This window comes from Mauremys reevesii, linkage group 5 (genome assembly GCF_016161935.1).
Source record: "Mauremys reevesii isolate NIE-2019 linkage group 5, ASM1616193v1, whole genome shotgun sequence".
Lineage (NCBI taxonomy): Eukaryota > Metazoa > Chordata > Testudines > Geoemydidae > Mauremys > Mauremys reevesii.
In genome coordinates, this window is record NC_052627.1 from 9,897,871 (window position 1) to 9,924,902 (window position 27,032).

At 43.0% G+C, this 27,032-nt stretch overlaps 2 protein-coding genes across 12 annotated transcripts in view; one reads left to right on the forward strand and one right to left on the reverse strand.

Moving 5' to 3' along the window:
- HGSNAT (heparan-alpha-glucosaminide N-acetyltransferase) overlaps nucleotides 1-4,897 on the forward strand; it is a 30,212-nt gene extending 25,315 nt beyond the window's left edge. For all 4 annotated transcript variants that reach the window (XM_039541802.1, XM_039541804.1, XM_039541803.1 and 1 more), the window contains 6 exons: nucleotides 492-618; nucleotides 1,190-1,276; nucleotides 2,348-2,425; nucleotides 2,559-2,629; nucleotides 2,768-2,880; nucleotides 3,353-4,897. In XM_039541802.1, coding sequence (XP_039397736.1) covers nucleotides 492-618; nucleotides 1,190-1,276; nucleotides 2,348-2,425; nucleotides 2,559-2,629; nucleotides 2,768-2,880; nucleotides 3,353-3,534 — 658 coding nt within the window. In that variant the 3' untranslated portion in view covers nucleotides 3,535-4,897. The remainder of the gene's footprint in view (nucleotides 1-491; nucleotides 619-1,189; nucleotides 1,277-2,347; nucleotides 2,426-2,558; nucleotides 2,630-2,767; nucleotides 2,881-3,352) is intronic.
- The window catches only part of INTS10 (integrator complex subunit 10), a 46,833-nt gene continuing 24,095 nt past the window's right edge, over nucleotides 4,295-27,032 (reverse strand). For 3 of the 8 annotated variants that reach the window (XM_039541795.1, XM_039541794.1, XM_039541793.1), the window contains exons 11-18: nucleotides 26,372-26,454; nucleotides 21,418-21,573; nucleotides 19,884-19,992; nucleotides 19,162-19,241; nucleotides 18,468-18,630; nucleotides 16,040-16,133; nucleotides 7,090-7,167; nucleotides 4,295-4,693 (exon numbers count right to left, since the gene is read on the reverse strand). In XM_039541795.1, coding sequence (XP_039397729.1) covers nucleotides 4,537-4,693; nucleotides 7,090-7,167; nucleotides 16,040-16,133; nucleotides 18,468-18,630; nucleotides 19,162-19,241; nucleotides 19,884-19,992; nucleotides 21,418-21,573; nucleotides 26,372-26,454 — 920 coding nt within the window. In that variant the 3' untranslated portion in view covers nucleotides 4,295-4,536. Of the gene's footprint in view, nucleotides 4,694-7,089; nucleotides 7,168-7,191; nucleotides 7,557-14,165; nucleotides 14,833-16,039; nucleotides 16,134-18,467; nucleotides 18,631-19,161; nucleotides 19,242-19,883; nucleotides 19,993-21,417; nucleotides 21,574-26,371; nucleotides 26,455-27,032 lie in introns of those variants that run through there. The other 5 variants (XM_039541799.1, XM_039541798.1, XM_039541797.1 and 2 more) reach the window with 3 other exon arrangements.

A 27,032-nucleotide genomic window follows, 5' to 3' on the forward strand; every position in this document is an offset into this window, starting at 1 on the left:
GCTGCATTGGCTTGTTCTGTGTTCACCCCCGTGCATCAGGCCAGGGGAAGACTCCGCAGCATAAAAAGCTGGGCTGAGTTCCACAGCGCATTGTACCTTCCCAGGGGCCTGAGAGCTGGATCTGCATTAAGGGCAAGGTTGGGCGGTGCTAGGCTTTGGCTGCCCCGGTACTATGACTTGTTGGCGGTTGATCTTGTCTTGATCAGCCTGACTCTGGCGCTTGTCTAGTTTGGCTGTGGGGATTGGCAGTTACAGAGCGCACTGGTGGTAATTAGCTGCACCTGACGTTGGCTAGCATCTCCTCTGGGCTGCCCTTCCCCTGGCGACTTGGACCTGGGAAGGATGTTGTTTGGTGGGTGACCTGATTGCCGGTGGGGGTGAGTTTGTGCTTCAGCAGATCCCTAAAGAGCAGCAAAGCGTAGCCTTGTTTATTCTCAAGCCTTTCAACAGTACAGCGCTGCAAAGACCCATGGCTTTTGCTTCCTTTCCAGGGGTTACCTTGGCCCCGGTGGCATTGGGGATTTTGGAAAATATCCCAATTGCACCGGAGGAGCAGCCGGTTACATTGATCACTTGCTCTTGGGAGAAAAGCATATTTACCAACACCCATCATCCAATGTGAGTGGTTCTTACTTGCACATAACCCATTGACTCGCTGCAGAATGAGGTTCCGTGTTTAACATGTCAACAACTTTAATATAAAATTAGCTAAAGTTTTCAAGGAGAAAAAGCTACTTCCTTCTTTAAATGCCAACTCTCCCACCTCATCTGGGATGTGACAGCTAAGACGGGCTCTTCCTTGCTTAGATCTCTCTGAAACTTAGTTGACAACTCTGGTGGTGCCACTGTGGGAGGTGGAGAGGCTAGACTTGAACTGCTGTAGATGGCTGGGGCTGGCCTATCTGCAACTAGGCCAGTTCACCGGCAGCTCCTTTACATCAGCAGCACACTGGCCTGGGGGCTGTGGGGAGAGAGTTCTGCGCCAAAGCCCGTTTCCTTGGGCTGTGTTCTGAGGAGGGGATTGTAGCACAGCGTGAATGGAGCGAGTTCTATGTGAAGTCTAAATCTGGCATTGATAACAGTCAAGTGTCGGGAGGGCTGGGGAAATGGCCCCGAGGTGAGAGCGGGGAGAAGTAGTTCAGGGCTGGGTGCGTACCTTTTTAATCCTAAATCTCTCTCTCTCTGCAAGGTGCTCTACCAAACAACAGTGGCCTATGATCCCGAAGGCATCTTGGGAACAATAAATTCAATCTGCATGGCGTTTTTTGGACTTCAGGTATGGTCTTTGCTTTTTGGACCTACATTGTCAGCAAGCCTTCATCTCCCAGAAACAACTGAAGGCATTTTGTCGAAGGTGGGGGTAGGGGGAAAAGAGCTTTTAGAGCTGGAGCGGCAGCATCTTCTCAGAGGTCCATTATAAACTACCCAAACCCTCTGAAAACTTCTTGAGTCCAAGTTGGCAGGGCAGGAGGGGGCATCTGGCAGAGGCTTTATATCAAAATTTGAGGTACATTGACCAGCGTGATTCTGAGGTTTAAAAAAATCAGGTGTTTTGCTCAATTCTTGAAACCCTGGTTTGTCATATCTGGGGAGGCCTGGAACCATTGCCTCAGTGGTTTGTGGTGAGGCCTGACAATCACTGGTAGCAGCTGGCTGCTCAGGGGTTCTGAAAATAAGCCTAAAAATGGATTTGGGCTGTTAAATTTAAGCTCATACTTGGCTGTGGTGTTTCCATCACCCTCCTCAAATGCACTTAGCGTGGGGAGTGATCTTGTAGTGGCTGACTCTAGATCTGTGTATCTGGACTTAGGTGTGATAACCAACCGCCATAGTTTGTCAGGTAGAATGGCACACTGCATATCCCCTGGAGGAAAGGAGTTCTGCATTGTGCACAGGGTGGCATTAGTTGTGTATCTGAGTATGGGTTTGAGGAAGTGGCTACATGGATTGTAGGTGGCTGGATGTTGAAACTGAAAGGGAGTGTGTGCCATGAAGGATCTAGGAGTGCTTTGGGGTATAATGGTATATAGATGGCACAGCATGGCCATTTAGGTTGGTGAAAATGTTATATTTTGGTTGCCTTAATAGGAACTGCACTTGAGCAGCCTTAAAAGTTGTTTGTGTGGTTACTCATATGGGGTAGAAATCAGAACATTTTTGTTGCTAAACAAACATCACTTGTTTTCCACCTGAATGCATTCTCCTAGAAGAGTTCCTAATCTCGGTCTTCCAACAGCTTAGCACACATAGAGTGGTTTAAGCTTCTTAATTCTACAGCAAGTGGCTGCTGGAAAATGTCTGGTATAGTAGAGTAATTTACTGGTTTTTATGCCTTTGTTTTTTATAGGCAGGAAAAATATTCTTGTTTTACAAAGACCAGCAGAAGCAGATAATGAGTAGGTTTTTTATATGGAGTGTAATCATGGTAAGTAACATCTTTTCTTACTGCAGTTTAAATTACTCATTAACACCACATCTTTTCATGCAGCGCAAGCTTTCTATTTCTAAGATGTGCTGCAGTGAAAATTCATATAAACTCCAAACACTTATTATTTCAGGGGATTATTTCTGCTATCTTGACAAAATGCTCTAAAGATGAAGGGTATATTCCTGCAAATAAGAATCTGTGGTAAGTAGACATGTAACTTTTTACTATTCAGTGTGTTTGTATCCATGTAGCTGGAGAGAATGTATTTAATTGTAGCAACATCAATCCATATTGAATGTTCTCTAAATATCCTTTTAAATTCCCACTGAAAATATGTAGGTCAATCTCTTATGTGACAACCTTGAGCTGCTTTGCCTTCCTGCTTTTATTGCTGATATACTACCTTGTGGATGTCAAGAGATGGTGGTCAGGTGCTCCATTTTTCTACCCAGGTCAGTAAACTCAAGCATATTTAGTTATTTGTGATGTAATAGGTGGTTCAGTCCTGTCCTCATCAGTAAAATTAACATTCTGTTGCCATGTCAAGCAGCAAGAGCTGTTGCTAAACTGTTTCCCTTCAAGAATATTTTTGCAATGAAAAAAATCTTTGATTAAAAGATCCTTCAACTTTGATTTAATTATAAAACTACACTCTCCACATGTTCATAGTGCTGTACAGACATTAGCTAATTAAACTGCTGTTGGGAGGCAGGTAAGAATTATGAATCACTCTTTAGCTGTGAAGTCAGAGGGGTAAAGTGACTTATTCAAGGCCACATGGCAAGTTACAAGACAAACAACATTAATGCGTAGGATTTCCTGATTCTCTTTCCCATAAATGCTCTGCCAGCCCCTGCTGCTGCAGCTTGCTCTTACAATGCAATGGAGTATAGACTTGTTTTCTTTGTCTGTGTTTATTTTAAGGAATGAACTCGATCCTGGTCTATGTTGGGCATGAAGTATTTGAGAACTATTTCCCTTTTAAGTGGAAGATGAAGGACAGTCAGTCCCATGGGGAGCACTTGGCTCAGAACCTGGTTGCAACATCAATCTGGGTCGTCATATCGTATTTACTGTACCGGAAAAGGATATTCTGGAAAATCTGATTGGGTTCGTGACGGTCTCTTCTGGGGCGTAAGAAATTGAAGCTGGACTCCCCAGAGCTGATGCCATTTCTGGTGGGATTCATTATTAAAAAGGGCTCATGTGTTCAGTTTACATTTCCAGGGAAACTGGCATGAAGACATTCTGGTGACTAAGGGACAGTATCTTACTGTTTAGCCAAAACATAGTAACCTGCCTGAGCTGTGTTGTCTGCCTGTCTCTGTGTACAGTATTCTGTGTCAGTGCGCAGAGTGCTGCTGATCTACCCTCAATAAACAGAGCCACATACCGGATAGCCCTCAACACCTGGACAGTTTTAAGACAGTTCTGATAATTTGGAGCATCTTTCATAAAGGGAACTGATATAGATACTCTGGGTTATGGTTGTGTGTCTGACACATTTCAAGCCATTACAAACTGACTTTATATGGACCATGTAGATGACACCAGAGCAATGACATCGTTTTATCCACAGTAATTAGATTTACTTCAAGGCCTTTAACCTTCTTTCAAAGCAACACTGCATTGTAGTCAATGGGAACCGCATTCAGCCCCAGCAGGAAGATGGACAGACTAAATAATTTAGATTGAACATCAATGGCATAAACAAAATGTGATGGGGTGACCGTCACTTCCAGCCCTGCCCATCCTACTTCCCTTTAAAAAAAAAGTGCTTCTTTCCAAATGAACTTAGCTGCAATTCTCGCACCATGACTCTAGAATAGCTATGGAAGCTACACAAACATTACTTCACAAAAGAAGAACTTTCAAATTTATTTATTTATAAAAATATTTGTTTGATCTAACAAACAGAGAAAATGAGTTTAAGTATGAACTTTAGTTTACATGTACTCTAGGACACGCAACTAGGACTGAGTCCTATAACATCATGAATGTGATTAGCTTAGAACAGTCCCATTGCAACAGCAATGTTGTGTTTGGAGTATATAATACAGCCCTCTTCGCTTTCTCAGCAAGACACCCTGCTTCACTGTCCACTCCACTCAGGTCAGTGTCTGAAGTAACAGTATCTTCTCATTAATGCAGAATCTGTGTAACACCACCATCAGATTCTCCCCGCAGCGTGAGACTTGGCGCTCCATAGCCAAGCGGAAATCCTCTTTCACCCCTTTAGTTATTCCCCGGGTTACTGTGTGATGCCTGAAGTCATCAAGGAAACAAAAGATGACAGAGGAGAATTACTCTGAGCAGTAGATGAGGCCTTTGTACACAGAGCACTTCTTGAAATAAAGTGCAACATCTACCTTCCAGATCTGAATTAATCTGGGAAGAATTAATGTGTTCTCTATACTTTCAAGTGTTCATTTGCTTACTTGAATTTTAAACAGTTTTGGGATCTTTAAATGCCTTTAGTCTAATGCTTAAATCATCAAATGTCACTTGTTTTAGATAGCAGACATGTCCACGCACTGTTCTATGCCCCACCACCACCACCCGTGCTTGTCCTGCATGGGGAAGGAAATCTCTACCAACAACACTTCCCCATTCTGATCACTGTCTCTGCAGCTGGGGGGCAAAGATGCAAGAGAGATTAACAAAAGTTTGAGTTCCCTCTCCAGCAGGAGCAGGGAATTGGACCTGCCCTGGGCTTCTCAAGAACAGCAGCATGAAGCTTACTGGGCTCTTGTCTGTTTCACTTCACTACTGCTAGTGGGGAAGCTCGGTGGGTGGGTGCAGAACTGTATGTACAAGCCTGGGGCAGCTGATCAGACACTTACACTAACCCCAGAGGCAGCGAGTGCCTTATGTCTAGTATCAGACTGAGGTCAGAGCCATCAGCTTCCAGGCAAGGATCAAAGGTTTCTTTTGATCACAAGTCCAAGACTCGTACTTGGAAAAAGCACAATGGTTCTGGTATGGCTGCAACCAAGTGGTTCTAGCCGGAGCAGGTCATGTGATATCAGACTGCCATTCTAAGGTCTGTTTTTGCTTCAGCCCCTCAACACCCACTTCCATTCCACAACTTCAGAGCCCCAACGTCCTGAACTGCTGCCGGCAGAGCACGGTTCTGTAACACTTGAACGCTGGGATTCCAAGCTTTACTCTCACTGGGCTTTTAGCCTGGCAGGGGGCCTGGACTGGATACAGAGTCCCTGACCTTGTCGCTTTAGTCCCTGCTCAGGAAAGAGGAGGAGGGAGTTGCTGTTTAGCAAATACCTCAGCACAAATGGGCTCTGGGGGAAGAGTCCTGGTGGGAGAATCAGTGAATTGCTGGAGTTCAGGGAGTGGGGAGGAACTAGGAGCAACTCCAATTACAGCGAGGGTGGAAAGAGGAAGCAAACCATACATACCCGGAACTGGGGGAGGGATCAGCCAAAAGGAACGATCCAGAAATTAAACCCCCACTGAAGCACTGTCCTAAACCAAAACCAGCTATTTAAGTATTTTATCTCCTGCACTGAATATTTGTATCAACAAATCGCTCCCTCTCAAAGCGAAGAGAAAACTTCCCCGGCCCTTAAAGAAATTAAAAACCAAGTCTATTTTAATACTTTACACAGAACTAGCACATGCCACATGGCTCTGTTAGAGCACAACTTAAAGGGAACTAATATCCAGACATCAACTCTTAACATAGTGGGAAATGATTTTAAGATGGGTATCTTGTTAGGACTTTTAATGCTAATGGGAGCCAGGCACTAACATGCTAACAAGCAGTGCTGAAAATAGAGCTCTGTACATTCAGCTTATGGGACAATCCTGCTTTTCAGTCTCTCTACCTCAGTTTCTCACAAGCATAGGTAACAGCTGTGGGCTGTACACTCTGCTCTCATCTAAGGCCAGGGCTACACTACAGACCTATATCGGTATAAGTACGTCGCTCAGCGGTGTGAAGAATCCATACTCCTGGGCAACGCAGTTATACTGACCTAATGCCCCATGTAGACAGGGCTAGGTCAATGGGAGCTAGGTTGACAGAAGAATTCTTCCATTGACCTAGTGCTGTCTACAGCAGGCATTAAGTTGGCTTCACTACATCTCTTAGGAGCGTGGATTTTTCACACCCCTAAGAGATGAAGCTACACCAGTGTAAGTTTTCAGTGTCAATCAGCCATCAGGAACACAAAATATCAATACAAAGCTTGTAATACTGAATATTACTAGCAGCATGTGGCAGAAGCCAGTGTTTCTGACTTAACAGCAAGGTATGCATTAAAGAAAATTCTCAACTGCAACCAATTTGGTTGAGGAAAAGTTATTACAAGTGGATCCAATGGGGGTAGTAGTAAAGTCTTGAGAAGCATTTTAATAAGTTGACTGGACTTCCATATCATCTGATCAGAATCCCTGTATTTTTGTTTGAACTTGGTAGTGATTATTAAATTGAAGAACATACACACATTTGGCAACTTATGGAAAAAAATAAATGTTCATGTTGTACAACATGGTTTCCCAAAGAACGTAGGCACAAATGGAAAAAAGAAAAAAAAAGTCATGAATAAAAGTACTGAATAACAAAGAGCTGAAAACCATGGGCAGTAAAAACATGTTGACAAAACACAGCACACCGTGAGCAGGGTTTTTCCGCTTGGTACCTGTCAGCAGTCTGTATGCTGGGCTGTAGTACAGGTATGAACTCCTGCTGCAGTAACCCCATGGGAGGGCTAGAAGTCCTTTAAAAAACAGCAAACAGCAGCATTCAAACAACCATACTGGCTCCCCCATGCTGCACAACAACTCTCCAGAAAGATACAGAAGAGAACTGGAGGGAGATCACAGTGCGACCAACTGTCCAGCTAAAGTAATAGGCGGCAACAAGGCCTTAGCCGCCTCTCCCCATCACTCTAACACACCCACAATAGACCATTCCAGGGCTTGTCATGCCACAAGTGGGTGGAAATACAATCCAATGTACAGCAGTGCTTTCCGGGATGTTTTCCTCAGCACCCATAACACAGTGATTTTAGTGAAGAGCAGCAGGAGACCATTTTGGAAAGCTGAATGGGAAGAGAGAGGATGCTGTAGCAAGAAGAGCGACGAGCTGTTGATCCAGATTTCCACTCTGTTTTTAAGCAGTACAATGGGGAGTATCAGACAATTTACCTTTATGCAATGGAGAACTAAGCACACGTCATTACTTACCTGTAATCTCTCTTCTCTGCAGATACACATCTCAGCAAATTACCACCCGTAGGCATTTGCTTGTTCACATGGCAATGACAGGAGCTCCCTTAGCTCAATGTTCTATGTGGTAGGACATCCAAGAGAGAGCTTTGCACCCTCCTCCCTCCCAGTGAGGAATTCAGGCTGTGCCAGTAATCTATTCCTTTTGGGCAGGAAGCAAAATTACTCCACAATAGATGGACATTCTTTAAATGTATACATTAGCAATGCCAAGCAAGAGAATGTCGAGCCATTAGGGAGCAGTAATCTGCTGAGGTAGATCTGCAGAGACCAACAGTTACAGGTTTACCAGAGATACCCAGCAAAGCAAAGCCCCATTCTTAGAGACCAAAAAAAGCTGCAAAGAAGACTCAGAAGAAAAAACAGTGCAACCAAAATGGCAATATGCTGTGTGCTGAACATACCTTTAATAGCAAGAGCAACGCAAACCTTATCCTGGTATATGGAGAGATAAGATACTGCCCCAAACAGAAGGAAACAGTCACAGAGAAGAGGGTTTGGGGGCCCGTGATGTCAGGCAGTGTTTGTATAAACTTGAGAAGCAAAATCCCCTTTGGCCTGAGGCTGAATGGAAGCAACGTTGTTCAGAAAACGTGCCGAAAGCACCACGGGGCTGCTTTGCACATCTCTTGAATGGACACAGAGCAGAGCTTGTGGCCTGCAGTAGAACACCAGTAGACCTGCCAGGCTGTAGCAATGAGATGCAGTCAGAGACACAATTCTTTCCCAGTACGTACTGAATTGGTGTAAACTAAAAATAGTTGGTTTTAGCATTCTCCAGGAAAAAGTCTATGGAGCTTTGGCAGAGTTTGTGGAGAAAGCCAATCCATCAGCCTGCCCCAGTAAAGCCTAAGACAGAACACTGTCACCAGCTCTGCAAGGAATTCAGAATGCTGGCATCAGCTGCTCTTTGAAGAACTGCATCGGGCACAATGGCCTCCAAGTTCCCTCACTCTGTGGGCTAAAGTCACCGCCGGTGGGGCTACTACATGTAACGAACTCACAGGTATCAAGTGTCTCACCGGGAGCTTTCCGCAGCTTAGTTAATGAACATTCCATTACACACTGGACTTCAATGGGAGGGGATGCAAGAGAAGAAATGCACAGAGTCCCTCCTGAACTGAACAAAAGGTGACTACTCTGGTGTGACACATTTCCTCTGTAGGGCCATGCTTTTAGATGCAAGCACCTTCGCAGTGCTATGAGCTTGGAACCATCAAGACGAGTACTGCCCACTAAGGCTGCATACATGCCCTTCCTCATGCAACTGAAATGGCATAGCAAGATTATCGAGGGATCCACAGTCCTATTGACTGATCCATTACTTCCAGCAGAGGGACTCCTACAAGCTGGTCAAACCTGTTGGCAACAGTATATTTCCTTTCCTGCAGGGCAGCCAGCAATGACTTGTGGGCACTGTCCAACTCCCCACTGACAGGGCTTCTGAATAAAAAACATCTTGTTCCTCCCTGCTTGCTTATGTAAAAACACAGTGAGTCACAAACTCATGTCTGTCACAGATGGCAGAGACTTACTAGACTGCATCAACTTCAGATGAATTCCTGTAATGCCTCCTTTGCTATTAGCCACTTTTCAGCCAAATGCATTGGCATCTTCAGTCTAGGGCATGAGCAAGGCTGGCTCCAGAGTTGCAGTGCTGATGATGACGGAGTTAGCTATTCTTCTAACGCTCTTAAGTTCTTGAGGAGAAACTTAGCTAGGCCACTAAAGAGCATTCACTGTCCAAAAAGTGTGCCCTTTCCCAATGCCCAAGCCCTTCATCCTCTCCAGGAGTCAGGCTTTAGGCAATCCAACTACATGGGAACGCCACACATCCTCTCTCCCTAGAGCTTGTGTGGATTTATCTCAGCAAGGAGAGGATTATGATAATCGAGCACAGAAACCCAACTCCTCGTGCCATTTGGATGCCAGAAGGCCAACATTACGGAAACCTGCACTCAGAAAGAAGAGCTTCAGGTTCTTGTTAAACTCCATGACTTGCTGAAGGGAGCGTGTAGAAGGTGATATGTCTGTATGCACCAGTTTGAAAAAGTAACAATCCTGCGAGTAAACTTTGGTAACTGTTAGCCAAACAAGGTGAAACTTTAAGAGAAGCCTTCTGTGCAATCAACTTGAAGGCAGCAAGTTCAAGACAGCAGGGCTGGGGAACCAGAACCTAACTTGACAATCAAAGAGTCAGAGAGGTGGCCAGATCAAACTGCACAGCTACAGAGAACAAAGCCCTTTTTAAAAAAAAAAACAGACTAATCTCAACACTTTGGTTGGAGTAACGCCTTGCGTAATGAGGATTCTGTCATGCACCACTTGTTGGGTGCATGGAGGCAACAAGGATGCCGAAGTCTTGGTGCAGAATGGCATCAGACACAATCTTAACTTGCAGACTTTGGTGCAGTGGAATGGGAGCTACACAACCTCTCCTGTCAGATCTGTGCCCTCCAGAGAGACGCCAACAGTCTCAGTGCCTGCAATGGCATCTTGACGTGGACTCTTTGGAGACTTTTTGTGTGAGCTTTGTAGCGGAGTTAGAAGAATGATCAGAATAGGGCTCTGAAGAGCTCTTCTCAGGAACTGAGAACTTATAGTTAAATCTGTGAGCACATCTGACAGTTCAGCCAGTTTATTTCCTTTCTCAAGCAGAAGACTCCAGGCATGCATGACCACACTCATAACAATATGTTAAGTTACTGGTTTTCTTTGCCACCTGAAAGACATGGGAAGGAGTCAAAAATATCCAGAATAGTGCTGAGCAAGAAACTCAATGTATCAAGCAATAGTTACAATGCCCAAGCTTGATGTCAAGAGATGCTCTGGTGGATAAGGAGCAACATGGCATAAAGCTCCACAAAAGGCAGCCTGTGGGCAGATAAATGAAGGTCCATAAGGAGGAAGCAGGATGGGGAGCTGTAGTTTGCTGTCTGCATAGGGGGTGGAGGCAGAAAACGCTGAAGAATTCCAGAAAGGATGGTTCTAGCCCCTGCATGCAGCCAGACGTATTGGTCCTGCCTCAGTGCTCCTGGGAGAAGGGTAGACTGTCAGTCAGGGAAAGGACAGGAGAATAAAGGTGTTGCAGAAAGGGACCTCCAAGCCCTGGGAGTGATAACAGTGCAGAGGGGCCTCCAAAAGATGCTTGAAGGAGAGCAGGTGAAGGTGGCACGAGCCCTGGGGACATCAACCTGGACACCATTGCAAGTCTGTGCCTCAGTGGCAGTCGAAATATACACCAGGACAAAGGATATTGTGAGGGGCAGAAGCCATCCAGAGACACATTGCAAAGAAATGTCACTGTCCCCAAGAGTTTTTCACTGACTGCAGTCAGAAAGGAATTCATTACAGGAGCACAGGAGGCCGCCAAGTACCTTAGCAGCAGTGGCGAGAGACACCTCAGCTGAGTCCAGCGATTTAGAACTTTGACCTAAGGGAACTCGTGCTGAGCCCAAGCCAGATGGCCGTCTTGTGAACAGTGAAGTTCTGTACATTACAGCATGAATGTGTTACGTAAGGATCTTGCAATTAGTACATGGATCGCCTTTCATTCGTCATTCCAAATTAAAACAGAAAACCAAGGTATTAGAGATTGGCACAGCAGCTCATGATGCTAATGTTGGTGCCCAAACGCCAGCCCCATGAATTTCACATGGAATGGCAAATAATCATTTCTTCATTAGGCATTTTGCCCCTGACTCATATACCTTTTTAAACCTTCTCCCTTGTGATATGGGCTCACACACCAAGAAAACACTCTGGCCTGGGGTGTGGGGCAGTCTCTTGTAAAGTCTTGGTCCTCTGGGCTATGGACCAACTACCACAGGCTGTTCTAGATGAAAGGTAGTTCATACCCTCTCTGACAGGTCACACGTCCACAGCATGTGTGTAATCTACAGCAGAGAATCCAAAGCTCAAGATGGCTACCAAAAGCAAATTCAATGTCCCGCCTGACCAGACTTGAGAAATTTGGTTTAGAGATAGTGGTCAAAATTTTCCAACTTGAGTACCTGAAAATGGTACCCAAATCCATATTCAGGCACCTAAGTAAATGGGTTGATTTGTGGCAATGTTGGGCATCCATCATCTGCCTTAGCCTTCCTAGGAGCTGAAGTTACTCAGCACCTTTGAAAGCCAGGCCACTCACTATTAGGTGCCTAAATATGGACATAAGTGCCTATCTTCAGGCTTGCAAGTGTGAACATTCTAGCCAGTATCTATTATTTACTAATGCAGGGGGATGGAGAGCTATGCAAAAAGTAATAATTAAATGAATCAAATAATTCAAAGGAAGAGAGAGGGAGAAGCGGGGGGGGGTTACTTTTCTACTGAGTTGCAGCAAAATTAGACCACCATGGCCTGAAATAAATGGTTCACAAAGGTTAGTTAATCTAGTGGGACAGAGTTTCAAAAGTGCTCAGTACCCACAACTGGGGCCAGATTTTAAAGGAGACATCGAGAACAGTGAGAAATTATATCAGGACAATGGGAGCTGCTGGGTGCTGAGCACTGCTGAAAATCTGGTCCAGTATTTTGTGCAGGGCAGGACTGGAAACTTGTTCTCTTTGCCTGTTACTTCACTGCTGCTTACAAGAGCGATAATCAGGGCTAAATGCATGCACACAGTGATACACATTAAGGGGCATACCAAATTTTGCAATCTGGCTGCCTAAGGTACATCATCAGAAGACTGCAGCTGCGGTTGTGTCTTTACATAATATTTTTTAAACACAAATAGTAATGATTTCTATACATGCCTGTAGTTCTACCAAACTGCGAAGTACCACCATGAAAGTGACATACTTTAACAAGAGGGACTTTGTTTGTTTGTTTTTAATATTGGATGGCAAATGACAGCTGATATACCCAATCAAAAACCTGTTAAATTGTGAGATATTCCAGATTTAGAAACTTGATTCTTGGTATCCGATATTAAATTAGAAGTATTTCCCTGGCTTGTGACAGTTTGAGAGTATTAACATACTGACTAGTGAACAGCCAATACAATAAAAGAAAACTCTGAGGATCTTGTAATTCGTTCTTTCAAATTTGGTAAGTGAAATATAAAAACCACAAGGTCAAGATGGAATGTTTGGATAAACTCTAGAATTAAGTGTAGAAATCTGAATAAAGTTATAACTAAGGAATGAGATTTTTCTCAGAAATATGTTTGAGGAGTAAAGAAAAAACAAATAATCAACTTTCAAGTCAAGGTGCAAAAACCACCTGCTAGGCAATTAACTGCCATTTATATTGCATTATTCTCAGGACAAGATTTTGAAAAATAGAAGCCTAAAGTTAGTAATTCTTTCCTTGTCATACAGTCTCATTTCCTCCTGTCCTAACCGGTCACCATTAGGCTTGATAGACGTAGCAAACAGTATAACTCTGAAGGACGGTTTACCTACAGTGGAGCTTCAAGCTCCATTCAACTGAATGGTTGAACTCAGATGTCACTGCAGATAATCCAGTGACAGAAGTAAAGGAATGTATGTAAAAACCACCAGGGGGCTGCATCACAGATGAGAGAGGCATACGCCTCCGCACCCCTACCCCATCTTGTCTCCTCTATGGGCTGGAGTGGAATGTGACAAACATATGAATTTTACCAGCCTAAATTATAAACCCACCGCTATAATCCTTTATGGCCAGTGAGGTCTTCCAAGCTACCCTGCCGTCACTGCAGCCTTTGAAGTACATAAACAGTAGCCTGTTTTCCTGAATTCCTGGGCTCAGGAGGAGAGTGACAGGGTGTACCTGGCATTTTCTGCTCCCTGCTGGAGACCCACCACATTGGGGCACCCCAATGTGTCATTGGGGGAGGGGGCTGGGAGAGGGAGAGCATGGCGTTTAGTCCTCCAGGAGCTGCCTAGAGAGGCCACGCACCATCAGCTGCAGGGCACAGCAAGGAGCAGCAAATGCTTGGTACACCATGGTTGCTTCTTCCAGGGGCCAGTTCTGGGTGAAGCTGGGAGAGGAGAAGAATCTCCCCATTTTAACCCAAGAAACCTGGCCTGGTTAGCACCTGACTGACTGCACCTTTTGTCAGTCAATGAAACTGTTTTGTTTACTTTGTGGATTGCCGGGCCCAGGAAGATCATCCTCAACTGAGTATTAACATGACTTCTGTAAGACAAGGTAAGTTTGTGAGATGCTCCACTGGCTCAGGCAAGCCCATGACATGGAGGAATATAAATTTCCTCAGAAGGGAAGTGGAAGGTTCTGGGCAAAATGCTGGTAGAAAAGGTGGAACTCTGGATTCCCTTTGGGAACCAATTCGGAGGGTAGGCTAGACTGCAGCATCTAGGGAAAACTAAATGTAAGGCAAAGAAACAATTAACCAAGTCACACCAACTAAAACTGCCAGCTTGTAAGAAAGTAGCGTTTGGGATACTTCTTGATGTCCTTATATAGAAGAGGTCACCTTACTGCCAAAATTGCCAAGAACCAAAGATGCAGAGCTTCCGTAGAGACTTTTCTTGAAACCATTGAGTCAGATGAAAGGACAGCTGGGATGAATACAAACCACTTACTACTGCCTGGATTACTGCCAAGCTCTACAGGGGTACGACAGGAGAGCTGAGCTGATGTTGTTCTGCTGGCTGGTGATAAACAATTTAGCACAGAACTGCTGGGGATGTGGCAAAATTCTGTAGCCTCTGCCTCCTGGAAGAAAGGTGCAGCCCAAACATATCAGAGTGGGGAGTGGTCAAGATCCAGAAATAGGAAGGATTAGTGGGGTAAAAGGAATTGGGCATCTGTACCTGTTTGCTTCCATGATACAGGAGGCAACATACTACCTGGACAGGAGGCCAACTAGGAAGATTCTCTCTCTTGCAATAGACAATGCTTGTCTCCTATCTCCTGGCTGGTGCAGTTAGAACACTGAGCATAATGGTTACGCAATAAAAAAAGGCAGAAGGTACAACAAAATGGTATTAAGCTATTGTAATTAACATGAGGCAATGCTCAGGAAGTTCCCAGGTAGCCTAGGTCTTCAGTGTTACATTTTCTAATTCCCTATATATCTGTAAAGCAGGATGGTCTCTCACTTATAGTACCATGTTTGGCACTGCTCTCCAGACTGTCAGCATCAGAAAGGTCATCACTTTTGATTAGCTTTAGAACCATGGATCAGCACCACAGATATCCTGTTAAATAATAAACTTATTACATAATAATTTAGGAAGAGGAGTGAAAACTGTCAGGGCCAAGGTTTGCAAAATCTGAAGCATAAAGTTAGGCTCCTAAATGCTTATTTAAACACCTAAATCTCTTTAAATGTTTTTTTTTTTTTTTTAATAATGCCCTGCGATGCAGCTGGGTCAATTTCAGACTATGTCGCATATCCTTGACGAGGGCCCACTGACCTATTTTGATGGCAGCCTACCAGTTCTCCACCTGGCTGATGATGACACCATCAAATAGCTGGGCACATTGCGCATACACAGAGAGAGTTTGGTCAGAGTTTTTGTACGTTCTAAGCACCCACAGCTTCAATGACTTCAATGGAAGCTAGTGGATGCACAGCACTTTTGAAGGTCAGGCCAGATGTACTGAGGAACCTAAATATGGACTTAAGAATCTAACTGTAAGCTCCTGTTTTTGAAAACCTTAGCCCGTAAGTAGTGGGAATATTAGTAGCTAGAATATTGTTAAAAACATTGGAACTTGGCCAGGACACAAGGTTTAACACCTTAACATTTGTAAAAATGTCAGTGGCTCTTTATAACCAATCTTCTAGATCTTCAAAGGCACTTTTGCCTCCAAGACCTTGCTGAGGGCACTGGTCTAGTCTGACTCAAAGGGAAGTCTGCTTCCTACCGACTTACCAAAATGATTTCCTGCAGCAACTTGTAATAAGCAAGCCTGATTCTGCTTAGCTTGTGAGCTCAGATGAGATGAAAACCCATTGGCTCCAGGCAGAGGTTTAATTAAGTTTACTCTAGTGTAATTTCATACATAGCTCCATGCGAGCTTTCATAACTGTATAAAAGGGAGCTTCCCCTTAATAATTATAATTATAGTTCTTAACATATTCTACCTAATGCCTAAATAGTTAAGAATACCGTTACTGTGCATGTTTCAGAATGAAAAAGTAATACAGTACCCAGTCAATACCAGTTATTCCAGTGCAACACAATTCAAAAAATGCAGTTAGACAAGCTTAAAGATGAAATGCACCAAAAAGCCCTGAATTTGGTGGAGGAGACACAAACCTATGGTCTTGTTTGACCTCCTAAATGTTAGAAATACTGTATCACAAACATACTAGCCATAGGCTCATATAAATCAAACAAACAACCAAAATGCATTTCAGATCATTTGAAACAGACAACAAATATTTCTTCCCCTTACTTGATTAACATTCCTTGATTTGGCAGCAACTCCAGATGAATCTTCCCTCCTTCTTGTGTTCTTAAATAGGCAAATTCCTCCAGCATATCAATATCTGTAGAAAAGGTTCAGGACTTGATAGGGGGGGAAAATGATAAAACACAGATCTTCATAAAGCAATCTCACCAAAAAAAATGAAGGTTGAACCAACACTATACCTGCTGAAAGACCAGCCAGAGATAAGGCAAAGTTATCTGTAACACACAGTTCTTTGATACACAAACAAAACATTGAACATAAGAACATAAGAAAGGCCGTACCGGGTCAGACCAAAGGTCCATCTAGCCCAGTATCTGTCTACTGACAGTGGCCAATGCCAGGTGCCCCTGAGGGAGTGAACCTAACAGGCAATGATCAAGTGATCTCTCTCCTGCCATCCATCTCCATCCTCTGACGAACAGAGGCTAGGGACACCATTCTTACCCATCCTGGCTAATAGCCATTTATGGACTTAGCCACCATGAATTTATCCAGTCCCCTTTTAAACATTGTTATAGTCCTAGCCTTCACAACCTCCTCAGGTAAGGAGTTCCACAAGTTGACTGTGCGCTGCGTGAAGAAGAACTTCCTTTTATTTGTTTTAAACCTGCTGCCTATTAATTTCATTTGGTGACCCCTAGTTCTTGTATTAAGAAATAGGTAATAACTGGAGATATACCAATCTCCTAGAACTGGAAGGGACTTTGAAAGGTCATTGAGTCCAGCCTTCACTAGCAGGACCAATTTTTGCCCCAGATCCCTAAGTGGCCTCCTCAAGGATTGAGCTCACAACCCTGGGTTTAGCAGGCCAATGCTCAAACCACTGAGCTATCCCTCCCCCCTATGGTAGTTTAACATAGTGGTTCTCAACCTTTCCAGACTACTGCACCCCTTTCAGGAGTCTGATTTGTCTTGTGTACCCCCAAGTTACACCTCACTTAAAAACTACTTGTTTACAAAATCAGACATAAAAATACAAAAGTGACATTGCACACTATTCCTGAAAAACTGCTTACTTCCTCATTTTTACCATATAATTATAAAATAAATCAACTGGAATATAAATATTATACTTACATTTCAGTGTACAGTATGTAGAGCAGTATAAACAAGTCATTGTTTGTATGAAATTTTAGTTTGTACTGATATCGCTAGTGCTTTTTATGTTGCCTGTTGTAAACCTAGGCAAATAAAGATGAGTTGATGTACCTCCAGGGATATGCATACCCCTAGTTGAGAACCACTGGTTTAACACACTTACCATGCTACTAAAGGCACTGAAATATTTTACAGCTATTTTTAAGGTACAGTGCACCCACACAAGTCAGGATCACCACATCTGTGCAAGACAGACAGAAAAGCTCTCTTTTTTCTGTGCAACATGGCATCAAAGTAAATGTAGTCAGGCTAGGATTGAGGAGGAAGTGACACTACATTGTACTGGTGCATACTAGCCCTTTTACAACCATCGTCTTAGCTTTTCCCCCCCACCTCATTCTCTCTGGTTTTTTTGTGTCTTTTCTTCTTCATATTTACCTTTTCTTCCTTCTCAATTCCTATGTTCTAATTCAGTGGTTTTCAAGCTTTTTTTTTATTTGTGGACCCCTAAAAATTTTCAAATGGAGGTGATGACTCATTCATAAATCTTAGACATAGTCTGTGGATTCCCAGAGGTCCACAGACCAGAGGCTGAAAATCACTGCCCTAATTTGCTCCCCACATCTCCCACAGTTGCTGCACACAAGAACAGAATTTTAGTTAGGGGGCCACAGCTGCAATTAGACCCACCTTGTTTAATAATTACTGCAATTAGATACCAGTCTAATTATACACTTAGCTGACCATATATGCATTTGACATTTGTGTGCATAAATCAGACATACTTTGTATGAACGTGCATACACCTAATTCTGAAAATATGACCCACCATCTGCAAACAGCTGCAAAGTGAAAGTGACAAGATTTTGGATCTCTGAAGCATGGATACCACATACTTTCACTTTGCTGCTCCCACCCAGGAGCATAGCTGAAAAACTCCAGCATAATGGCCCAGCGCAACTCCTGATTGTTATGGAAGTGCTTGGAGACTTATTTGTAATAGCACAAGCAACTGCCATTTTATAAAAACTGAAGAGTGACAGCAATGTAGGGATGTATATTTTCCAGGTACCAGCAGCAATCACACATCCATTTTATAGCCAATTCTACTCTGATTTACACTTCATGCATTCCCATAGATTACAAAAGGTTTGTATGGCGCATAATTAAATGCAGAATTTGGTCTCTTGGAAAAGCAGATAAATATTTTCATAAGTGACTATTCCTACAACCCAATGGAAGGTTTTAGACAACAGAGGTCTCTGCATTGTTTTTTGCTGCACTGATAGTTTTTTAATAGGAAAAAGGATACTTGTAACATAGTTGAAAAAATTCTCATACTGGAAGTTTCCCTGCTGACAGATTTTGTTGATGGCTTTCAGGAACAAATTCTCCCCCCTTGGCCATTCATGCTGAAGCAAAACGATCACGTGACCCAAAGCCATATCATCCCTGTTATCTGTGAAAGCTCTCAGCTATAAAAAAAAAAAAAAGATTCACACTGTATGAATCAGTAACAACACAACAGATTACTACACCCAGTGTCCAAAACTAACCGTGGTGGCAGAGACTACGCACTTATTAATAGTTGCTGAAGTAAGGCAAGATACTGGGATGAGAGGGCAGCTAGTTGTTAAGGGTTGCTAACATGAGGAAATGGGGAATTCAACCTCTCTTCCTAAGTTAGTCACTTCTGCCCATGCCAAATAGGGAGAGGGAAAGAGGATATTCGTTCCCTCCCAATACAAAGTGCACAAACTGTCCCCTGGTACTAACAAACCACACGTCATGTTTTCCTGAATACAAAAAGCCTCAGTGGTCCCCAATCCAGCTGCCAAAACCTCTATCCATTCTGACTGCCAAACGAGTAGCACAAAAGATACTGTTACCAAGGCACTGTATTAGAGGTGGACAAGGAGGGAGCAGTGCCACATCATTTCAGGAACAGTGTAGCATAATTTAAATCTAAAATGTGCATAGAATATGGAGCTTTGACAATAACTTACCTTAAAACAAGCCAACAATAAATGGAGGCAATATGGCATAATAGCTTTACTGGTACATGGCCAAAGTTTTAGATCAGAACCTGTAATAGAGCAATTATATTACATAATTATGCATGTCACATAACCCTCTCATTTTGATTAAAAAGTCAGAATGGGAAACAGGAGACACAAACCTGCAATTACCTAATCCCATGCCTCAATCAGAATGATTAAAATGTAAAATAATATTAAAAAGCCTGTCTTCTTTTCTTCTTTCTTGTGCTATGATTGTGTATTCTGCTACACAGGAAAGTGATGTTGATGACAAGGCATTTACAAGAGACAAAGAAGGATAAGGAATACCATCCCTTTCCACAGTAATAATGCACAGTTTGTTTTCTTTAGGATATAGACAAGTGAGTCCTAAAACTAAGCTGGATGAAATGCTTAGAGTATTTTGTAATCAGGTTTGTCCTGGCGATACTGGCTCAGGGTGAAACCAACGTTCTCCTGTTGACATCAGAGATTTCACGCTACAGTGCAACATAAGGAAAACTCTGAAACTTAGTGCACATATAAGTGACTGAAACTGACATACAATATACATATTGCAACATTTTCCAGAGCAGAGGGTGTAAGGATTTTACTACAATCTATGTCACTGAGAATCTCACAATTCCTCCCCTACCCAAAAGGTATCTCTAGACAGCTGTTCGGAAGTGAAACCCCCAAAATCCCCATACCTTTCCTGAATTTAGACTTCACTTTAGGCTGCTCCTCCTGTGTTTTACCCCCTTCTTGTATGGGAAGTACCATGTAGCACATGAGGTCAAGTACTTTTTCACATGTCAACTACAAGAGAAAATATAAAAGATAAATAATCCCGAGATTCTAAATTTAAAATGAAATCCAGATTTATCAGTAACAGAACAATGAATTAGAACTCTTGCAGTAGGCAGCAGAAATGGGAACAGAGAAGATCATTATAGATTATAAATTCTATTAGATAAAGGACTAGTGGGCAAGGTAATCTAATTTGTCTGGACAAAGGGAGAAAGATGTACTATGAATTGATGAAATTACCCCCTTTAACAGTGGATGCTTGGTTCTTTCACAGTGTTTTTTATTTCAACAGTGCAAGAATAGTCCGTTGGTCATTTAAAATGAATTTATTTTTAGAGTTCAAATTGTTTTCACTGTTGCTGGAAGTTTTTAATAAAAATTAGGCTTTTTCCGTCCCTGTTTAGAGAAATTATTCCCCAAAAGTCAAAACTGCAATCTGATAGCACTGCAGAAATGCTGTAAACCCTACTCCTAATTTATTAAGAAATAAAAGTGCACAAGAAGGAGATATAATCAGATAAATCAATTTTAAAGAAACCTAAGGATTTCTAATGAAAAAGTTATCTGTAGGGGAGGAAATATGGCCAGTGGAGAGAGCGGAGGATGGGACTCAGGTGACCTGGATTTTATTCACCGCTTCACCACTGAAATGCCATGTGACCTTGAGCAAGTCACTCCTGAGAGCTCTCCTGCCAGCAAAAAACGTCCACCCACCACGAGCAGCAGCTGGATGACAAAAGTTTTGCCGACAAAGTGCCAGTGTAGACAAAGCCTACGTTTTTGGGACATGGAATAATAGTGCATTTGTACCCCACATAGCGCCCTGGCCCCATATTGACCGTGACCTCTATGCACTACTGTAGTAATAATAATAAGGTATAAAAGACATTCCAAAGCTAAATTGCATTAAGAGGTCACGCCAGATAATATGATTCTCCAAGTCTGCTGAGTTGTCAGGTGGCAACTCTTTAAAATGAACATACTCCAAAAAGATTGTTTCCAATAACCCCTTCACCACCACCCAGACATTCCCCGCGCCCCGGCATACCCGTAATCACCTCCATGTGATCAGCGCTAAAAACTAAGGTGAAGCTAAGGTGAAGCATGTATGTCAACAATAAAAGTACGAATCCTGAGACAAAGGCTGAAATTATCAAACGTACTGTTAAAAAAGGAAGGTAATTCAAAATTAAGGTTAATCTAACAAATAACTCAAACTCAAGTTCACAGCTGCCAAATAGAACACATTTCACATGATACACATTTGGCAGCTCTGTCATGCATTCAGGGGGCGTGGGCAGAGATGCAGTGCCCTCCTGGCGTCAGATGGCATGTCTGATCTCCTGCTGGAAACAGGCTAGCTTGGAGCCCCCAGGGAGGACTGGCAGATGGAGGGGAAGACCTGGAGAAGAGAGGCTGGTATGCTGTACTTACTCTGTATTCTCCAAGGGCAAAGTGGCAAGTAGCTAACTGGATAAGTGCTCTCTGATTCTCTAGGAGTGATCCTTGTCCTGTGATCTGCTGCTGAGAATGAGATCCCTGAAGAGCTGCTAAGTGATGTAGGCTGGTAACTGCTTTTTTATACTGACCCTTTTAAAAAAGAATTAAAAAGAACATTAGAACTTCCCACACACAATTCATAAAGAACTAAAGGAGATAATCCTACCTTAGAAAGTCTCCAAAGCCAAGGTTAGCCAGGTAGTGAAGATTTCACAATGTCATGCTAATTAAGCTATGACACGGTAAGAGAGGGGTTTGAATGGCACATGTGTGAGCTTGTGACAGAGGAAGATACAGGCCTAATTTTGAAAAATAAATAAAAACAATTATTCTCTTTATATGTATTTAAATTGGATTTTTAATTAGACTTGTTTCAAATTAAATTTTGAATTTACAAACATGGTCTCAAGGGCTAACTGATCATTTATTTTGGAGCCATTTAAGTCCACTGAAAAAATCTGTTCACTATATTGGAATGGATCTGCAAGAGTCAAGCACTGAATGTGTCTGCAGTTTTCATGGTATATGTTGCCCAAAACTGATTAAGCTAAATTGCTATTTATTTATTTATTGATAAAATAATTCTAGATGATCAAAGAAAACCTTACTTGTCTCTTTCTCTCCCTATCTTCTTGCATACACAGTTTTTGTACCTGCTTGATTGGAAGATTCTCTCTTAATTGCTAATTAAACATACAACTGTCTGTAGGGGAAGGACAGATTTTAAGTTATTTAAAAATTCAAAACAGCCTTTTTATGGCATACTGCCTGAAGAACAGAATGCTTTACCGAACAAACCCTATACTGTAAGAGTGGGCAAGACTCCGGGCTTGTCTTCACTACCGGGGTAAGTCGACCTAAGTTATACTAATCCAGCTGTGTGAATAATGGTCAGCTTCCCACTCTGCCATCGATTTAGTGGGTCTTCACTAGAGCCACTAAATCGACCCCTGCTGCATTGATTGCTGCAGCGCTGTAGCAGAGACCAGCTCTCCTTGTTTTAAATCCAAAAGGGATTATTCAATCTTCATTTTTATATAAAAATTATATTTATATCTAAATTGCAGTTTTTAAGCTCTCAAATCCAGTGGGTACCCCAATATTTTTGTCATTTAGTCCCCATTCACACCTACGTTGAGGTGACCAGTAGACCAAGAAGTCAGAGCTGACAGGAATATTTATGCAACAAGACCCAAAGAGCTATTTCTAGGCAGGTATTCATGGACTCCAGTCTGGAAGAATTCCAGATCAGGACCAAGAGGGCCCACAAGTGCCCTCAGTGCATCTCACCTATCAAGACTGAAACACACTGTCTGACGGTATCTAGATTTGGCACATTAACCTTTGTTCAGCAGTCAAGAAAGATGGCAGCTTGTGCGCCTAAGAAAATGAGGCTTCCTCAGTGGATTTGACCATTTCCAGAACCGGTAACTCCTGTGCAAGACTTGGGGAAACTGCCAGTTCCTAGCATATAGGAGCATCATCTGGGCCCACAAACTCTGAACTTATCCACAATCAACATGTGTCTACAGGGATGGGGGAGAGGGAAAGGTGGGTAGACTCTGCGAAATCCTCTAAGCCAAAGCTACAACCTCTCACTTGGTAAGAGATATTGGAGACTTAGGATTAGGGCCATAAATTCTTGGCACATCCTGACTCTGCCAATGGTAGGAAACAACAAGTCATCAATAAGTCATGCTCTGGATGGAGCAAGAAACATTTCTGTTTAGAGAAGACGAATTATTAAAAACCTCCCAATTAAAAATAAAAAATAGTGAGAAGAGGGTAAAACTAAAACTCAAAGGGAAAACTAGCTATAAAGCTCTCACACAGAGCAGTTTTCACCTGCGGAGACCTACTGAATATGGGGAATGAGAGGGAGAACTAGACTGCTCAGCCTCTTCTAAGGCATTATTACACATTGTATTCACTGTGTCTTCACCTGCTGATGGTAATTCAGAACAGCCAGCCAGCCTCATCTGGGTGCACTGGACATTTTGACGTTATACAAGCACATTTCACATTCTAGGTAACCCCAAACACTTTACAAAGCATATCACTAACACTCTGATGGCAGTCCTTGTGCCTGCCATGCCAACTCACCGTGAAATGGGCATGAGAATGTCAGCCAAGATACAAGGGAGCTAGCTTGTAAACTATGAGGAATGAGTCATGGGACCTTTACCTGCTGTGGGGACAGCCGCCCAGCAGGGGCAGTCTTGCAGGGCCCGTAGGAAGCATTACCAATGACACCACGCCAAAAGCTAAACTAATGTATTTCAAGACGTTTACCTTGCCCAAATGCTTATGGATAAGATTTTAGGGGAATCCCATTCTTAACAAGTCTCCAGCACACTGTAAAACTTTGCAATGAGATGGAAGTGGATAATACTCAGTCCTGCCATGTGTGCAGGGGATTGGACTAGATGACCTCTTGAGTCCTTTCCAGTCCTACAGTTCAGTACCAAGCAAGGAGTCAGCTCTCTTATCTATGTGCCCTTCCAAGCAGAGGACTCGGCTGCATTTTTTAGCAAACCTCAGTTAAGTTTAACCTCGTCACTCAAGGCCCACTCTAAGCAGTCTTAAGGGAAACCTGGGTACAGGGAAAGACCAAGAACTACTTTGTCAGGATGCTCTTAATCTCTCTTTCCTTAAAAAAATGTAATTTTCCATTTAAAATAGCAGGAATGACCAAAGCATGTGAAACTACTAGGTGACTTTTGTTATATGCTTATTTACATCGCGACTGCAAAGGGAAAATTAAAAAGTTGCTCCAAGAAAACCATTCCTAGCAGCAAGACAGCAGCAAAATGCACTGTGTCACTAAGGCCTAGTCTACACTGAAAACTTACACTGGCATATCTATGTTGGTTAGGAGTGTGATTTTTTTTTTAAGTAACATAACTATGCCGGCATAAGTATAGGAATAGATGCACTTACACTGATATCAAAGTGTTTTTGCCACTATAGCTTATGTATCTTGGGGAACTGGAGTAAGCTATGCAGAAGTGTTTTTATGCCAGTATAAACTGAATCTACACTAGAAGAGTTTGCTGGTATAATTATACTGCTATAGGTATGTTAGCAAAAAATTTTTAGAATCGACAAGGCCTCAGTCAACCAAAAATCAATTAAGTAAGGGAAAACACAGGCTAGGTTGGTTTGAAACATTTTGAAATGTTGCATTCAAAATACAAGTAAATTAAGAAAATTGTGGGAGATATGGCTATTATTTTTATGACTATTATGTGTTCCTGTTTATTCGATCTTTGTTATGCTGTTGGCTAGATGATTCAAAGGTTCTTTCCTGCAGGCGTTCCCCTCACATCCCTCTGCAGAAAGGCTGGCAAAGGCCTTCGAAAACCCAACCACCAGTACTTAACTGACAAAATAGTGTTAATGCCTTTGAAGTTTTGTCTTTGACCAACCTGGACACAACAGCTGAGTTGGGAGGGAGGGGCTTCAGATGGGGAACATGGAACAAAGCACTGTTAAGTAGATAAAAACCTGAGGCCCTGAGTTCAAGGATGGGGCGGTATCAGCAAGGAAGCAGATAAAACCCCAGTCCCCAGAGGAAGAGATACCTGAGATGCAAGGGCCTTCTTTAAGTGTAGCATAGCAAATACAGCACTGGACTAGGACTCATGAGACCTGGGTTCTAGTCCCTGCTCTACTACTAGTCTGCTGGGTAACCTTGGGCAAGTCACGTCACCCTTCTGGGCCTCAGTTTCCCCAACTGAAAAATGGGGATACTGATATTGACCTCCACAAAGTTCTTTGGGATCTACAGATGAAAGGTGCTTTATAAGAGGTAAGTATTATTATTTGTATTTATTATCAGGAGGTCAGATATATGCATGTAAGCCTTTTTTTGCTCTAATCCAGTGGTCCCCAACGTGGTGCCTGCGGGCGCCATGGCACCCACCGGAGCATCTATGGGTGCCCGCCTACTGGCCGCCGGACAAGCAGCCGCCAAAATGCCACCAAGAAGCAGCAACGTCAAGAAGCAGTGCCGCCGAAATGCCACTGCTTCTCGGTGGCATTTCGGCAGCAACGCCTCTTGGTGACGCTGCTTCTCGGCGGCATTTCGGCAGCAACGCCTCTTGGTGACGCTGCTTCTCGGCGGCATTTCGGCAGCAATGCCTCTTGGTGACGTTGCTTCTCGGCGGCATTTCGGCAGCAATGCCTCTTGGTGACGCTGCTTCTCGGCAGCATTTCGGCAGCAATGCCTCTTGGTGACGCTGCTTCTCGGCAGCAACGCCTCTTGGTGACGCTGCTTCTCGGCAGCATTTCGGCAGCAACGCCTCTTGGTGACGCTGCTTCTCGGCAGCATTTCGGCAGCAATGCCTCTTGGTGACGCTGCTTCTTGGTGGCATTTCAGCAGCAACGCTTCTTGGCATTGCTGCTTCTCAGCGGCATTTCGGCGGCTGCTTGTCCGGCGGCCACACTCCTCGGCGGCTAGTCATCGAGCACCCGCCACACGGAAAGGTTGGGGACCACTGCTTTAACCCTTTTTTACTCTGATTGCTATGTTCTATGGATAAATAAGGACTTTTGGGGGGGCGGGGTAAGAAGAAGGTGGTGCTCAGAGTGACTGCATTTATCTACTGTTCACAGCTTCCAAAAGGAAGTCTCTTGCATGTGCCAAACCCAGCTGGGCCTGCTAAGGAAACAGTTGATAGACAGGGGTGCTTGTAGGCCAGGGACCTGCTCTGTGGGTTGGAGAATTGAGGGATTCCACCTTGAGAGGAGTGAAGAAACAAGGCTTGCTACCTGAAAGGGTGCACTAGAGAGAAATGTAAGAGGGATCAAAGATGCAGCTAGCCATGACACAAATCCATTAGGTCAAAAGGCTATGTAAAAGTCTAAGTCTCATTCTTTCATTTACCTGGTAAATGATCATATCTGTGAGGAAGATTCGTAACCAAAGCCAGGTATCTGTCTTCCATGACAAGCAAATTCTTGTGAATTCTGTGTAAACAATCAGAAAGTAGTCTTAAGGGTGGGAGGGGAAGCATTGCAAAACTTTTGTTTAAAAGGCATCTAATAATAATAAAACTGAAAAATAGTAAGACTGAACAAAAACGTTTTCAACATAAGACAATTCCTAATCCACCATTTTTCTATTTATCATGCTGTTCTTCAGGACCAAAGTATTCAACATACCTAAATACAGCTAACTGGTACAATTTGTATGAAGTATTTTTTCAAACAACAAATATAAGACATAAACAAACACATTATAATCAGAAAAGACAAGACCCAGTAACTATCTTCAAAGAAACAAATTGCTGGGGAAATTATCTGTTTCATGCAAATCTTCAGGAGGTTACTAGCAACACCTCCACACTTAAGGTTTTGGTATCCATTCGGTACTATGTTCTCTCATTTCTATTACCACCTATGTGCTACCTTAGTAAAAGCTGCTTTCAAGGAAAGGCAAGTGAATGAGTACAGGAGTATGGAGGAACTAAAAAACAACAAATAAACCAAATTCCAAGATAATTGATACGGCTTCTTATCTCAATTCCCAATCTCAAACCATCCAA